This window comes from Mustelus asterias, chromosome 9, assembly GCF_964213995.1.
Source record: "Mustelus asterias chromosome 9, sMusAst1.hap1.1, whole genome shotgun sequence".
Lineage (NCBI taxonomy): Eukaryota > Metazoa > Chordata > Chondrichthyes > Carcharhiniformes > Triakidae > Mustelus > Mustelus asterias.
Window position 1 is genome coordinate 51707017 of NC_135809.1, and position 18093 is coordinate 51725109.

At 43.3% G+C, this 18093-nt stretch overlaps 1 protein-coding gene across 2 annotated transcripts in view; it reads right to left on the reverse strand.

The window, feature by feature from the left end:
• Positions 1-5732: 5732 nt before the first annotated feature.
• The window catches only part of LOC144498685 (synaptophysin-like protein 1), a 28109-nt gene continuing 15748 nt past the window's right edge, over positions 5733-18093 (reverse strand). For both annotated transcript variants that reach the window (XM_078220173.1, XM_078220174.1), the window contains 2 exons: positions 13514-13702; positions 5733-7380 (listed from right to left, as the gene is read on the reverse strand). In XM_078220173.1, coding sequence (XP_078076299.1) covers positions 7243-7380; positions 13514-13702 — 327 coding nt within the window. In that variant the 3' untranslated portion in view covers positions 5733-7242. The remainder of the gene's footprint in view (positions 7381-13513; positions 13703-18093) is intronic.

Here is an 18093-nt window from a genome sequence, read left to right on the forward strand (position 1 = left end):
TTACGTCAACCTCCTCAGAGACCTTATTTGTCTTGTCCTTCCTGTGGTGTGTTGTGATTTTAAAAAAGGGGGTAAACCGTTACACTTCCAGATTACAATGTGTACATGAATCAGTTTTGCAACTTTTTAAATAAAAGTTTGGTTTCTTAATAAATCAGTTATTCTGAGTTTATTTAACGAAGTCTTGTTAAAGCCTCTTTTTCTAGGTTTAACAGTAGCGAAGGCAAACAATTGGCCATTTTGATGAGAGAATTAAACATTTACACTTATGGCGCAACTTGTGTACCGGGGTTAACAAATGGAACATCTGACCATGCACAGAGATAGTTTGTAGGACCATGACCCACAACAGTGGCCAAGCTCCTTCCCTCCTCCCTTTGCACTTATCGTAGGACCCACATTATTCCTGCTTTTCGTTTCACTTTTTCTGTGAGCAGCTGGCACCAGAGCTCCAATGTTACTAAAGCACGAAGGGGGTGGAGGCAGGAAAGAAGAACATGTTACAAATATGAACGGGAGAGAGCTGCAGGAAAGAAAAGGATGAATGGGGAAACATACATAGAAAAATAAACAGAAGGAAAAAAGAACGAAGGAAGAGATGTGGAGGAAATAAAAAGATGAGGGGGTTAGAAACAAGGGAGGGGGGAAAAAAAAGAGGAAAGTTAAAAGTGGTACATGCGCACACATGTCTGCCTCTGGTTTGAACAAATTCCTAACTATTTGGCAAGAGAAAAAAAAGAACACTGTTGGAGAATGAAGGGAAAACATTCATTGGCAGCACCAGAGGAGAAAGATTCTTCTCTGGCCCTGCATACTCATGGGGGAGGGGCAGGGGAGTAACAGTAAAGAGAGAGAGAGAAAATAGTGGGGAGGTTGAGATAGGATATCGCTCTAATGGGGCAAATAGGGAGAGCATGTTGAGCAGAGAGGGTGACACCTTATTTCAGACACTGGTTCTAAGATTAGGAGGGTGGGTAGGTTGTTGTTGGGAATTAATCAGTTTACCGTAAACCATTGAAGATTTCGACCCTCTGCGAGTAACACAAGGGATAAATTAACATGCTTAAAAACAATTAAAATCAATGTATGGAAGAAAACATCAGCCAGGAATTTCCCCTTGTGCTCTGACAAATTTGATGGAAATCCCCCATGTATCGGTATACAGGACTCCTGCCAAAGTTACAGCAGCAGAGCTGGAGAAGCTGAGGAAATGACATGGGTTAACATAAACAGATGGCATTGCATTCAGTTTCGATTTCCTATACAGAACTGTCCTTTTACAACAACTGCTCATTTTCATTAAAAGTACTTCCGCATCCAATTTCCTTATCCCCAGCTCATCGTATGACCTTGTTGAACTTGCATGATTTTAAATTCCTGATCTAAAGTATGCAAGAACTTCCTTTGGCTCTCTTCAGTAATTGCCACAAAAAAAAAATGCATTCAGGTTTTCTTCCCACTGACAGAAGCTAGGTAGGCATTGACAATGCCATTTCTTTGCTCAAGTTTCAGATTTCAAATGTGTTCAACCCAAGAACATCAAATCAAACAGAACTGATATTTAACATAGTGTTTTTAATGCAGAGAAAACATCCCACGTTGCTTCACAGAATCATCACCATAATCAGACAAAATCAATACCAGACCAGAGAGAGCTGTTAAGTGGGTGATTAAAGTTTGGTCAGAGGTGGGAGGAAGGCTTTCAAAGGAAAAGCCATATAGAGGTGTAGGGAGGGAATTCCAGAGTTTATGGCCTTAACTGAAGACACAGCCACTAATGTTGAGACAAAATGAGATTTTGAGATGCACAAGGCCAGAGTTTAAGGAAGGCAAGCTCTTAAAAAGGGTCACAAGATTGGAGAAGGTAACATAAATAGGGTGGGATTTTGCCACAAGTGGCCTTAAATATGAGGGGGGGAAACACAAGTCATCTTGGAGCGAATGAGTGTCAGTGAGGATAAGAGCATGGCAGGGCATAGATAATTGAAATAGCGAGCCTGCAGCTGACAAAGGCGTCCCTGAGGTGACATGGGCATGGGTGGTTTTGGCAGACGCTGGGCCAAGGCAGAGACGGATGGGTAATGCTATGGACCTTTTGTCAGAGATACACACAGGCTCAAAATCCTGGAACTCCCTCCCTACCTGCAGTGCAGATGTACTTACACCACATGGACTGCAGCGATTCAAGAAGATACCTCACCATCACCTTTCCAAAAGGCAACAGAGATTGGTTATAAATCCTGGCTGAGTTTGCGATGCCCGTATACCATGAATAAATTTTTAAAATCGTGAAGTTAATGAAGTCTGCAGGGGATGGGTAATATCTCCCGAAGGAGGATCTGTACTGCTGGGTATTATTGAGAGAATTCTCATCTTGTCGGAGAGGAGTCAAACACTTCGAAAATTAGATAATACTTTCATTTGTAGATGAGAAAGCCTTCAATTTGACACTCATTACACACAGGGGTAATCTTCCTTCAATACTAAAAGATGACGTGATTTTATTGCGTAGGCCAAATGTTTGAAATTTTGCACTGTTCCATGGTGCCTTAGGTGATTTCTGGATTAACTAACATTTCTCTTATTTCAGTCAAGCGACTGGCATACTACATACAAATCTTTTTCAAGCTCTGATGGCCAATGGCAGCATGAATAACGTGCAGATCAACGCCACCTTTAAGCCAATTTGAACTCACATTCCTCATACTCAAGACCATATCAAAATCTCCTCAATGATTTTAATAGGATACCATGATCATTTCGTTGTGCACTTAAACTTCGAGGGAATTTCTGAGTCATTGGGTGGGATTTTACAGTTTCAGGACAAGTGAGGCCGTAAAATCCCACCCGAGGTCAATGGACCTTTCCATGGTCCGCCCCTCGCCCACCCGGATTCCCGTGGAGGGCGGGGTGGTACAATTCCAGCCGTAATCCTCAACAATCCAGTCTCTGAATTTGTTTGGCAGCGTGTGGTCGATTCAAAGACACATCCACAATGAGTGGCTAATTGACACAGGAAGGTTCATGAAGAAGCAAAATCTAACAAGGGAATCGTCTCTCCTTTGAGTTCATGACTTTCCAAGATGTGGCAAAACAGGACATTCGGTACACATTATTAAATCTTACTGTGAAGAGTGCTACAGAAGTTGAGATTTATGATAGGAGTTACTCTGTTCATTTATTTGTAAACTAAGAGCGGCACGGTGGCACAATGGTTAGCACTGCTGCCTCACAGCGCCAGGGAACTGGGTTAGATTCCCGGCTTGGGTCACTATCTATGTGGAGTTTTGCACTTTCTCCCAACGTCTGCGTGGGTTTCCTCCGGGTGCTCCGGTTTCCTCCCACACTTCAAAGATGTGCGGGTTAGGTGGATTGGCTGTGCTAAATAGCCCTTAGTGTCAGGGGGATTAGCTAGGGTAAATACAGGGGTTATGGGGATAGGGCCTGGATGAGATTGTGGTTGGTGCTGAATGGCCTCCTTCTGCACTGTAGGATTCTATGATTCTATTAATTAGCCTGTCACTCAAATATTGGGATGTATACTTAACAGTGAGATTGTTGTATTGATTGTATAACAAGCAGACTTATTATTTTGGCTCTGTTGAAGATATTGGAGAATAAAAGTAAACATTGATCACAATACATGATACACATGTATAAAAATCTAGTTCGAGTTCATTGGCGACATGGTCTGCCGATGGGAAATTACCTTCTTCCCTGAGCCAAGTTTCAAGTGTTGGGACACCGTCCAAATGATAGTGTTTATACAGGTAAAGCTGGCAATTAATAGCCATCATTCCTTTAGCTGTTTCACTTTCATGTCATCACTTCTCTATCTACAACATAACAGTACCACCTAAGGTTGCCAACTGTGATTAAGTGTATTCCTGGAGATTCCATCGCATGACTTGCTCCCCCTCACGCTCCAGCCATTTGTCGGCCAACACATCCATCCTTATGACATACAGCCTTCCGACACCAATTAGAAAGCAAAAAGACTTATTACCCAACTGGAAGATGTTCAGCCAAACATCTTCCCCCACCCCTCCCCCAACCTAAATATCAATATTTTTAAATCTGTGAAAGAGAAACATTCATAGAAAATGAGGTTTCCCCCCTCCTCCAAACAGAAGCAGTGTCCTGGAGATTGACCCTCGATTCTTGGAGACTCCGGGTCCATTCTGGAGGCTTGGCAACCCTAGTACCACTTCCCAATGGAGGAAGTAATTAAAACTCAGCCTCATTCTGACTCCTCCTCAAACACATGCACTGCTTCACATCGTTATCTTGTTCCTTCATCAACTATCACCTTTCCAACTCTTTGATGTGCTTGTGTCAAAGTACCCCTCTCAGTGACCTTTCAAATACTAATGCCTAATCTAGTATTTCCTCAGCCTCCACTCACCATAAACCCCTTCCTTGCATCAATTTTCTTGGTTTTGCTCCCTCAAGGTACACAAAACACTTGCTGCCTTCCCTACCTCCTACACCACATTTTCAACATAGTTCCCCTTTCAGTCCTTCAGCGTGGCGTTTGCAAGTTCTCCCCGTGTCTGCATGGGTTTCCTCCGGTTTCCTTCCGCAGTCCAAAGATGTGCGGGTTAGGTGGATTGGCCATGCTAAATTGCCCTTTAGAGTAAGTGGGACTAGCTAGGGTAAATGCATGGAGTTATGGGATAAGGCCTGGGTGGGATTGTGGTTGATGCAGACTCGATGGGCTGAATGGCCTCCTTCTGCACTGTTGGATTCGATGATCATCTCTCACGTTGAAAGCCAGCAATACAGAGCACAGACTTCAGACCAGTCCACAGTGCTGCACTGTTGAAATTTTCAACAACCATGGTAAACAAAAGAAAAACCTTATTTCGGAATGAAACAATCCCGTCACAAAAATCCCATTCAAAAGCTATCCAAGTATCAGAGATCCTGAGCCCAAAATGTCTTTGACTTTTGCAGAGGGAGGCAATTATAAAGCTCCAGCCATCATGAGGTATGGGGCAAGTTTAATATGTCAACTGGTCTTTTCCTGTGCACTAATTTTGTATGTTTATCAATAGTTTTAGAGAAAGCAAGCACCGTGCTCTCAGGGACATGTTAATATTTGGGAATTCAGTTAGGAAATAGGGGCAGGATTGAAATTGATGAGTAAAATTCCAACAGAGCTAGTTGAATCTTTTGAATGGGAGAGCAATGCTCTCAGCCCTATTGATGCCATTGTTTGTTCCACTCAGGGATATACTTCTTTCCTGGTGTAGCAAGGAGCAGAGACAACAGCACCAGTACCTTCCTCCACACATTAATCCGCATTGCTAAAATCTAACCAAGACCTAGCACGTTCTATTCACTGGAATAACCACATTTTAAACTGGAAAAAAAAGAAATATTTCACTTCCAATAACTTCTAAACCACTCATTGCATTTAATTTGAAGGTGAGCGAATTTATGAAATTCCCAAACTTAAAAACTCTTCGCAACTCTAGAACTTGCCTATACAAAAATACTGTAAAAAAAAATTCAGATAACATTCCCACTGGCAAACCACATTCAACACAATTTAAAACCAGAAATGGAATTCACTCATAAATGAAGTACAAACGTTTCTTAAAAATAATTAACAATCGTAAAACTCAGATGGCGTTATGAAAATGTTTCTGGTACAAATTAAGAGTGCATGTGTGCGACCCATTGTTTAACTTCATCATCATTTATACATATTTATAAAAAAAAGGTAATCAACAGAAAATCTTTTATTTATTTTTCCTGAATTCTTAAACAGAAGCCTTTAAAAACAGAACAGACCATTTCACAAGGCCAAAACATTTACCAAGTTTGGCAAAATACTTGACGCAGCTTTGAGGTGATAGCATGTCTTTCAACAGCACCAGCCAAATACACGGACTGTTCTGAGAATTCAATTTTCAAAATACAAGTCAGTGTCTGATGAAGAAAAGGCACTTACGTTCAGTGAAAATCTGGAATTATTACATTGATCTTTTGACAACGGCTATGAAGCAAATCAATTTTTTTCCCCTCCTTCTTTCCCCCCCCTGCCACCTCCATAAGCTTCTAGCGAAGTGGAGGATTAACTGCGAACTAAAACATAGCTCCAAAATCAAACATGGAGAGGCAGTTTATGTATGTATACAGACATATATATAAAAAAGAAAGCTCAAATACATTTGGTAATTGACCACATCATGCGACAGCCCTTAACCATTGAATAACAGCATCAGTCAGAAACCAATACACTTTAAGATAGCGCAATCAAGCAAGCAAGGATTTGGAAACAAATATTTTTAAGCTTATACCGAACAACCTTCATTTTACAAAATATGCCATTTAGTGGGTCATTATGACAATTAGGAGTTTTACTTTTCTGAACTGAAAAACCAAATCAGACGAACCTAGATTGGAACTACACAAAACTTGAGAGTGCGCTATTTAGCAAGTTACGCACCAAAGGAACTAATGATTTCACACCTCTGTGAAAAAAAGCAAGTGCAGATTTGGCCAAAAGGAATAATTTCTTGAACACTCTTCCTGTACAAGAACACAGACAAAGCAAAAAAAATGATGAGTGTTTTCAGTAATGCAACAAAAATGCTTCTCACTGCGATGGCTTGAATGGTGTAGCACAGCACAGCCCAGCCCATTAAAGGTCGACATCTTTCATGTACCAAGCTATTTGTATTCAGTACAATGTAGATCAAGTACGAGACTAACCTTACAAAAGAAAACCCTAAAAGTCAAAAACATACATCTTATTCAATTGAACAAGATTCAAAAGCAATCTCCTACTTGGCGTGTTAATATAAGCAAATCATGGGAAAAGAGAGTAAATTTAGCAGGTAATCAGTTACTGATCATTAGAGGTTTTAAGCACACATGATAAATATTCTGTAGTAAACACCACCTGAGGCAGACATGGCTGACATGTTAGATGGATCTTGAAAGGGCTTCACTGTGTTACATACATATGGCATAACAGATAACGAAAACTACTAATGACAATGTCTGCGTGTTATTTCATTGTAAACCCCCTACTTAAAAGGGACTACACACATTCATCTTATTTCCTCCATTCCCACCTACTGAAAAGGCACATGACACCAAAGCACAAATGGTAAATACAACAGATGCATTTTTCCCAACAAGCTAATGCAGTGTTATAAGTAATTATGAAACCTACTGTATGCTTTAGTGAGTTTACAAACATGCCTCAACAATGTTTCAGCTGCAGCACTATGGATTTTGAGGTGGAGGTGCTGCCACATTCCCTGGGTCCTGCTTAGGGGGTTCCGGCGGTGCGTGCCAGCTGGTTTCCTTGTACACGAACCATGCATTCCCACACCATAGGATCAGGTTGAGGAAACCAAACACCTGCAAAGGAAAAATGAACGCGTCAAAATTCATCAACTGAAGTGATGCAGAATGAGCTCAAACCCAGCCTCAAGGAGGCTTAAAGATTTCTTGTTTCATCATAGAATCCTGCAGTGCAGGAGGAGGCCATTCAGCCCATCAAGTCTGCACCAACCCACAATCCCACCCAGGCCCTATCCCCATAACTCCATGCATTTACCCTAGCTAGTCCCCCCTGACACTAAGGGGCAATTTAGCACAGCCAATCCACCTAACCCACACATCTTTAGATGTGTTTGTGCAAGCCATTGTGGGCTCCCGCTGATCAGGAGTCATGGAGGAATAATCAATGACTATGTGGCCTTCAGGGCTAAAGCAGAGTTCAAAAGACTAAAGCAAAAAATTGAGATTCCAGTCACCTCCAGATGCAAGGGCACCAAAGAAGTGGCTCCAGAGTCCTACCAACACTGAGAAATCCACCCCGACCCTGCATTTCAGGAATCTCATCACAAGTGAAGCTTCAAGTATTCTCTCTGTCAAAGACCCCTGGGAACCCCGATACCCTGGACACAGTTGAAGATGATGAGGTACTATTTCTCTCTCTCAAGACTGGTGCTTGTGGCACCACACCTCTCCCAAGCAACGAGAGGAAGGGCTTCTGATATCAAGGAAATAACCTAGTGGAGACTGTACACAAGGTTATTCTGGATGACATGGATTGGTGGTGTCTCTTCCTACAGCTAACCAGTGTTGAAGGATGCAACTTGCTTTCAAGTAGCAATGAATCTCCTGTTCCAGCACCAATCAGAATTTTTGTTCAATTTTCACACATTAATGGAATGTGGGTATCACTTAGAATCACAGAATCCCTACAGTACAGAAATAAGCCATTCGGCACATTGAGTCTGTACTGACCACAAACCACCCAGGCCCTATTCCCGTAACCCCACATATTTACCCCACTAGTTCGCATGGCCAATCAACCTAACCTGCATATCTTTGGACTGTGGGAGGAAACCGGAGCACCCGGAGGAAACCCACGCAGACACGGGGAGAATGTGCAAGTTCCACACAGACAGTGACCCGAGATAGGAATTGAACCCCGGTCCTTGGTGCTGTGAGGGAGCAGTGCTAACACCTGTGCCACCGTGCTGGAATCTTTTATTGCAAGTCCTTAATTGCCCTTATGATGGTGGTGAGCCACCTTCCTGAATCGCTGCTGTCCATGTTGTGTAGATACACTCGCAGTGCTGTTAGGAAGGGAGTTCCAGGGTTTTGACCCAGCAATATAAAGAAATGGCAATGTAGTTCCAAGTCAGGATGGTGTGCGACTAGGAGGGAAACTTGCAGGCTGGGGTGATCCCATGGGTAGCTGCTCTTGTCTTTCCAGGTGGTAGAGGTCGCAAATTTGGAACACGCGGTCATAGGAACTTGAGCGAGTTTCTGCAGGGCATCTTGTAGATGGTACACACTGCTACCAGTGGTGGAGGGAATGAATGTTTAAGATGGTGGATGGGGTGCCAAGCAAGCTGGCATCTTGGATGGTGTTGAGCTTCCAAGTACTGTTGGAGCTGCAAGTGGAGAGTATTCAATCACACTCCTGATTTGTAGATGGTGGACAGGCTTTAGAGGTTGGGCGGTAAGTTACTTGCCACAGAATTCCTAGCCTCTGATCTGTTCTTGTAGCTACAAGATTTGTGGTTGATCCAGTTCAGTTTCTGGTCAGTGGTGAGCTCCAGTTGATAGTTGAATACCCCTCCGTGAAACTATGATAATGCTATTGAATTTCAGGCGGAGAAGGTCACTGCCTGGTACTTGTGTGCAACGAATGTTACTTGCCATTCATTGGCCCAAGCCTGAATATTGTCCAAATCTTGCTGCTTGCAAACACTCACTGTTTCAGTATCTGGGGAGTTGTGGATGGTACTGAACCCTGCAATCAATAAATGTTCTCACTTGTGACCTTATGATGGAGGGAGGGTCACTGAAGCAGCTGTGGGCTAGGATATTGCTCTGAGGAACTCCTGTAGCAAAGCCCTGGGGTTATGCCTGGCTTCCAAAAGCTACAACAGCTTCCTTTGTGCTAGATAGGACTTTGGCCTGTGGGACAGTTTGGCTAGCAGCACAGCTTGTTCTGGAGCACAAGGCTTCAATAGTACGGTCAGGACGTTGTCCCGACTCTTGGCCTTTGCTGTGTCTAGTACCTTCAGCCATTTTGTGATATTATGTGAACTAAATTAGCTGAAGACTGGCATCTAGTCGGCACCCTCAGGAGACCGAAAAAATTCATCCACTCAGTACTTCTGGCTGAAGGTGGTTGCAAAAGATTTGTGCAATCACATTCTGGGTGCCCCCATCATTGGGGATGGTTATGTTTACGTAAAACCACCCCCTCCTCTCAGTCGTCCACCACTGATAACTGGATGTGGCAAGACTGCTGAACTTTGATCTGATCAGTCTGTGGGATCGCTTGGCTCTGTCTATCACATGCTGCTTCCACTGTTTTGCATATTTGTAGTCCTGTGTTGTTACTTGACCAGGTTGGTACCTTTTTTTAAAAATATAAACATGAGTGCTTGGTGGTACGCCTGGCACATTCTTCTGCATTACTCATTGAACTAGGGTCAGCCGTCAACTTAATGATAACAACAGAGTGAGAGGTATGCCAGGCCATGGGATTATGTATAATTCTGATGTTGATGACGGCTCACAGCTCCTCATTAGTGGCCAGTTTTGAGCGAGTAGATTTGATCAGAATCTATCCCATTTAGCACAGGGGTAGAGCCACACAACTCAATGGGGGGCCCTCAGCATGAATACGGGCTTTGCATCCACAAGGATGGTGCAGTGGTTACTCCTACCAAACGGTCAATAGGTATTCCTCTCATGCAGATTCCCTCACTTTCTGTCAAAGACCAAGTATGATAGTGGTGGCGCTACTGAGCCACTTTTGGTGATTAACACTGCAATTTCCTTCCCAGAGTATATTCTGTTCACTTACTGTAATTCAGTGCTTCTGCCACATGGCATGTGTTCAACATGGAGCAGCACTGATTCATTAGCTGAGGGAGGCAGTAGGTAGTAATTAGGAAGTTTCCTTGCCCATGTTTGACCTGATACCATGAGATTTCATCACAATAAAGCCAGGTAATGACAGTGAAAAGAATCAAAAACATCATCCCTTGACTTTCAACATCATCAGCATTATTGAATCTTCAAATATCAACATCCTGGGGGGTTACCATTGACCAGAAACTCAACTGGACCAGCCATATAAATACTGCGGCTACAAGAGTAGGTCAGAGACTGGGAATTCTGTGGCGGCTACCTTACCTCCCAACTTCCCAAAGCCTGTACAACATCTATAAGACACAAGTCTGGAGTGCGATGGAATACATTTTGCTCGCCTGGATGAGTGCAGCTTCAATAATATTCAAGAAGCTCAACACAATTCAAAAAAAGCAATCCGCTGGATTGGCTGGCTTAAACATTCACTCCCTCACCACCAATGCGCAATGGCTGCAGTGTGTAACATAGAATCCCTACAGTGCAGAAGGAAGCCATTTGGCCCATCAAGTTTGCACTGACCACAATCCCATCCAGGCCCTATTCCTGTAACGCCACATATTTACCCTGCTAACCCCCCTGACACTAGAGTCAATTTAGCATGGCCAATCAACCTAACCCGCACATCTTTGGACTGTGGGAGGAAACCCACACAGACACGGGGAGAATGTGCAAACTCCACACAATGACCCAAGGCAGGAATTGAACCCAGGTCCCTGGTGCGGTTAGGCAACAGTGCTAACCACTGTGCCATCTTACCACCTGCGTAGACACATCATCTACAAGATGTACTGCAGCAACTCACCTAGGTTCCTTTAACAGCACCTGCCACACCCTCTACCACCCAGAAGGTGAAGGACAACCGTTGTACAAAAACACCATCATCTGCACGCTCCCCTCCAAGCCACACACCAACCCGACTTGGAAATATATCACTGCTCAGGGTGGTTCACCATTCAAGAACGGTGTGGTCCGGGGTTGGGGGACAAATTTAAAACCCAGGCCCATTCTCCACCTTTGCACTGCCACATAGGTAGATTTGTCCTACTGATGGGACAAGTCATTCTTAGGGATAATGATGGAGGAGCTCACATCCAAATGCAACAAGACCTGAACAATATCCATGCTTGGCCTGACAAGTGGCAAGTAACATTCACGCCACAGAAGTGCCAGACAATGACCATCCCCAAAAAGAGAGAATCTACACCATCCCTTGACATTCAATGGCATTACCATCACTGAACCCCACACTAACATCCTGGGAATTACCATTGACCAGAACTGGACTAGCCATATAAATACTGTGGCTACAAGGGCAGGTCAGAGGCTAAGAATCCTATGGCAAGTAACTCACCTCCTGACTCCCAAAGCCTGCCCACCATCTACAATGCACAAGTTAAGAGTGTAATGGAATACTCTCCATTTGCCTCCACTCCAACAACACTCAAGAAACTTGACACTGTCCAGTACAAAACAGCCTGCTTGATTGGCTGAGGCCTGTGTGATCCTGCTGTAACTACCGCTCAGAGCAGATCCTCCTGCATATCATGTGATTTGACCTTGTATCAAATTAATGTATCGGTTGGCACCATGACATTTTCAGGCCCCATTCACAAATATTCACTCTCTCCACCACCACTGCACAGCGACAGCAGTCTGCATCATCTACTAAATGCACTGCAAAAACTCACCAAGGCTCCATAGGCAGCACCTTCTAGATGGTAGTGTTTGAAGGTTTAGAAGGACAAGGACAGCAGAGACATGGGAACACCACCACCTGCCTGTTCCCCTCCAAGTCACTTATCATCCGACTTGGAAATACATTGCCGTTCCTTCACCGTCGCTGGGTCAAAATCCTGAAACTCCCTCCCTCACAGCACGGTGGGTGTACCTACACCGCATGGACTACAGCGGTTCAAGAAGGCAGCTCACCACACACCTTCTCAAGGGCAACAAGGGATGGGCAATAAAGGCTGCCTTAACCAGTGGCGCCTACATTCCAAATGGAGTTTTAAAGATTGGCTGAATGCTATGATTCAGTGAGTATGATTATGCCAGGCTATATCCGCCCCAATTTTGACACCAGTCCCTGGATGCTGATGGAGGATATGGCCAGGTAGATTGGACAGGGTGTGCCTCTGCTGTGTCACATGTCTAGGTTAACACTAGGTGGGCCATCTGATTTTATTCTCATTAGACATTTTATAGCAGCTTGATACGACTGGCTGCCTAGCTACGCCATTTTGGAGGGCTGTTAAGAGTGAGCCACATGTCAGCCAGACTGGACAAGGACAGCAGGTTTCCTTTCCTAAAAGGACACCAGTGAACCAGATGGATCTTTACCGCAGTCCTTTTATCTGATGGTCATCATTACTGAGATTAGTTTTTTTTATCCTGGATTCATTTAATTAATTGAATTTAAATTCCATAGCTTCTGTGCTGGGACTTGAACCACTGTCTCCAGATCATTATTTGGATTGCTAGTCCAGTAGCATAACCACCAGGCTACTGTTCCTGCAAAGTAACTGTGTAGCTACCAACTGGCAGTAAACGCCTCACGTGAATGCAGTGAAGTTCAGGAACCCTTTTAGGGACAGGATTCACTCTTGTAATGGATCTAGTTCTTCTGCAGTGCTCCCAGAGCTGGAGAATGTCATGGTGCAGAACGACACATTAAATTGACACAAGGCCAGATCACAGAAGCTGGAAGCTTCTGCTGTGAGCAATAGTTACAGCAGAATCCCACAGGCCTCAGACTTATCCAATAGGATTCCAAAACGGTTATTTTTGAAGTTTTCAGACTGAAAGACACACCCAAAGATTTTCAAGTGGACAACAGCAGCAACAGAGCAAACTGAACAGTATTACAAAGGAACATCGCACATGGAACATTCCCACCCCCCAAAAAAGTAATTCTCCCAAATTTTTTCCCTACATCTCCTTCCTACCACATGTGCGCACTGATAATTTTCTAAACCCTACCGCAACATTTAAGCCTTAACACACCGACAATTAATTACTGCGGGGAAATCATTTAACCACAGGATAGGTGGAGACAAGAGGATTAAATGAAACCCGGTGCACATACCACAGAAACATTCAAGCTTCCCATGCCAGACACGCCTGCCGATGAACATTCAGCCAATCCGCCGCAAACTTTAACATTTGTTATGATGTTCTCTGGATACGTAGAGTACTTGAGGTCAGTTAGGCCTTTCCCCCATGCTGAAGAGGAGACCAACCACAAGAAGGCAAAAATAACTGTCACGACAAAGTCCTAGAAAACAATGAGGAAATAAAAGTACAATTCAAAATACTGAAATGCATTGACCTCAAACTTCCCACACTATGTGGTGTATTCGAACAGGACATGTTCGGTATTCTCATCTTAAATAAATGCAGCTTTACTGAAGGAGATGGACCCATTGAATATACTCTGGATCAATTGTGGGTCTTGGATTTCTGCCCAAGACGGATGACGCCAGAACTGAGAGGTTATTCCTTTTGGGAAAGATTGAAGAAGCCGGGGCTCTTTTCTCTAGATATAGATCTTTAAAATTGAGAGACTAGATAGGGGAGATATGTAGAGACGTTGTTCTAATAGTGGAAGACACCAAATCTAAAGGCCATGAATATAATATAGTCACTAATAAATCCAACAGGGACTTGAGGATAAAACCTCTTTATCCAGAGAGTGGTGTGAATGTGGAACCTGCTACCACAGGTCATGGTTGAGGCCAATATAGGGGAAGTTGAATAAGAGAGAAAGGTTAGTAAATGCTATGCTGACAATGCGAGATGAAGAGGGTAGGAAGCATATATAATAGCATAGGCAGTGCAACAATGAACAGAATTTTTTTTTTAAAAAAGCACATTTGATAAACTTAACCCAGGTCATCTAGTAACTAACTGGCAGCTATAGACTGAAGTTAAAGACCGGGTAACTCATTTGCTTGGTAATACTTGCATTACCGCAAGAAGAAAAACACAGGAAATCTCAGAATGTGTGGAGTTGTGAAACAGAAAAACACAAACAGATGAGACCTTTCTCAGTCTAGCTTTAACTGGTGGTTGAGAGGGAAGTGAGGGAAGCAGGAAGGAATGGTTTTGAAACACAACAGTCTTTCCTCATCAACAGTCCAGCAGCCAAACAGCAGATGATAAATCAGTTTGCAGTCCAAAAGTGACCAATTCTTACTACTTGAACAACAGTGACCTCACAAAAGGCACAGTGGCAGGCACTGCTGCCACACAGCGCCAGGGACCTGGGTTCAATTCCGGCCTTGGCTGACTGTGTGGAGTTTGCACGTTGTCTGCGTGGGTTTCCTCCGGGTGCTCTGGTTTCCTCCCACAGTCCAAGGATGTGCAGGTTAAATGAATTGGCCATGCTAAATTGACCCTTCGTGTGCCAAGATGTGCATGTTAGATGGGAATAGCCATGGTAAATGTGTGGGATTACAGGGATGGGGGCCTGGGTAATATACTCCGTCAGAGAGTTGGTGTAGACTCAATGGGCTGAATGGCCTCTTCTGCACTGTAGGGATTCTATGAAAATGCTCTTGCTGTGTATCATTTAAATTTACTGCATGTGCCATTCACAATTAAATTCTGGTTGACGCCATATATTTGCAAGAACAAACATGCAAAAAAGTCAAAATCTAGGAAAGGATATTGTGCCAGCCTAAACTTTTGGGAAAGGATAACTGGAAAGTCTTCTGAAGAGGGTACTGACTGATGGCTGATCAATAGTAAATCAGACACTTTGTTGCTTGCTTTAATTTCAAGCCTCAGGACAAGAACTGCTGGAAAAAACAAACCCAACACGTGGCATGAAAACTTTCTGGTTCATCCCCTTTGCTTCACTTTCTTCTCCCTCTGCTAAACACAGTCAACTTCACATTGAACAATGTTGCCAACTATTCTACTGTCGAAAGAATTTCATATGGTAAAAAGGAGAAATGGCAGACAAGACAGGCCAACAACTTACATTGAAGACCATATATAAATGCAATAAAATGATGCTTCTTACTGGCATTAAGCACAAAGTTTGGTCAAAAAGGTAAATTTCAAGGAGTTTAAAGGGAGAGAGGGGTAGGACTTTAGGGAGGGACTTCCAGAGCTTAGCATTTAGACAGCTGAAGACATGGCTGCCAATGATGGAGCAAGGGCGACACGATAGTGGTTAGCACTGTCGATTCCCAGCTTGGGTCACTGTCTGTGTGGAGTTTGCACATTCTCCCCGTGTCTGCGTGGGTTTCCTCCGGGTGCTCCGGTTTCCTCCCACATTCTGAAAAACGTGCTAGTTAGGTGCACTGACCCGAACAGGCGCCGGGCTGTGGCGACTAGGGGAATTTCACAGTAACTTCATTGCAGTGTTAATGTAAGCCTTACTTGTGACTAATATATAAACTTTAAGCAGTGATGGCAATTAGGCAAGTTACAGCCCTCAGGACTCAACAACTTTAGACTGTGACCTTTCTCCTCTATCTTAACTTCTAAAAAAAATATCCCATACATTTTTGTCTAATGCAAAACACTCCATTTCCCCCCCGCTCCTTGCCCCTGGTCCTCCATCTCATTCTTCAGATTGCTACACTTCTGTTGCAATCTCTTCCAACTCCAGTTTAATACTGAACAGATTTGCCCTCAGCTCTGATGAAGAGTCAAAGAGACTTGAACATTAAATCTGTTCTCTCTCCCTACAGATGCTGCCAGACCTGCTGAGTTTTCCAGCAATCTCTGTTTCAGATTCCAGCATCTGTAGTATTTTGCTTATTTTAGTGATGGCCCAAGTACTAATTCAACTGGTAATTTGGGGTTGGGATGTGGAAAAATTCAAGGTCCCACAAGAATTTAGCCATAGCTGCAGTCGGAAAAGTTATGTTTCCAGCCCTCATGATCAAAACTTAAGACATCTTGGGGGGGCGGGGCACTGAATTTGTACTGTTCATTTCACCTATATCTTCATGAAATAACACATCGAAATATTGAACAAATAACAGTTATGAACCACTTCACAGCAGGCAAATTAAACACTTTTCATCTCTATCCTGCACAATATAGCAATTTAAAGAATTCTACAACTACAAGCACTGTCTGATCTTCAGTGCTAGTGACAAGCAATCAAAAATAGAAAAATGCTCCAAACACTCAGCTGGTCAGATAGCAGATGTGGCAAGAACATTGGAGTTAAGTTTTTGGGTGTGGGCTTTTGACAAAGCTCGGGGTCGATAGAAACACACAGCATTTTAGCAGGAAAAGACCAAAGGGGAGACGGTGAGAATTAGAACATAGACATACATAGAATTAAACTGCTTCAGTGGAACACAAGAGACTTTAAATGGAATAGACACAAGGAAGCATAATGACAGAATTTTTTATAAATGTCTTGGTATCTTTTTAAAGTACAGGATGCGTGAATAGTTGGAGGCACTGAGGGGGTAGATGGCAGCTTGGAAACGTGAGAAACTAACAACGTGAAGAACGCATCAGCAGCCCAGAAAAATAGGGGGAAAAGCAAGTCGAGACCAAAGGAGCAGAACAAGCTGCCCCACCCCGACGCCTCTCACTGCGCCACAGGCATGGATCATCAATTCACACACGATCAAGCTTCTGGCTGTCACAGGTACAACTTTTAAGTCATTTATCGAGCAAAGTAAAATAACACACTCCATATGACCAGCCATTCAGAAACATTGATTGATGCATATGGCTAGAGGTAACAGTTGCTTTATCAGAAAGCATAGTGAATACCTTGCTCCTTTTGATAACATGGCAGCCATGATGTGGAGATGCTGGCGTTGGACTAGGGTGGGCACAGCAAGAAGTCTCACAACACCAGGTTAAAGTCCAATAGGTTTATTTGGAATCACGAGCTTTCGGAGCGCTGCTCCTTCATCAGGTCAGCGATCACCTGAATCATTCACCTGATGAAGGGGCAGCGCTCGTGATTCCAAACAAACCTGTTGGACTTTAACCTGGTGTTGTGGGACTTCTTACGATAGCATGGCAGGCAGTCATTGCTTGTCCTCACCCTTTAGTATTAGAATTAAATTCTTCTTTCCTTCCCCCACAGCTCCCATTACAAACATGTATGAAAAAGGAATCCTGGGGCATGTGAGGGCTTGACGATCATGTGGACTGGTTAAGCGTCAATTAAAGCACACTGTGTCACAGCTGTGAGCCCCAAATCATACTGACATACAACTGATGCAGCCGACTGGGTGGTTTGCCTGCTACAATGTTATTTTTACTGGCTTCCAGAGAGTCACACATCTGAACAAGTAATTCAGGAGCACAGCTTGGAAAAATATCAGCTGGAAGCACAGCAACCAATATTACCTCAGTTTCATGGAAGATTTGAACAGAACAAATTCAATAATTACATAATGGGTCCCATGAGATGAATTAGCATATCCTGAAATGCCACACAACTTACCATGACTCACATTCATCCTTTAATTTGTGCAGCAGGAAACAAAATGACAAGTCATTTTAAAACTCAAGAACCTTTTTGACTCGATCATGAATGGGAGTAGCAAATTTAAATCTGTGAAAACTATAGGCATTGAAGCAAGCAGATATTTAATATATAATAATGGAAATATTCATTACTAACATACTTGAAATATAAAATAGCCCCTGGGTAATGACTTGAAAGGAAAAGAA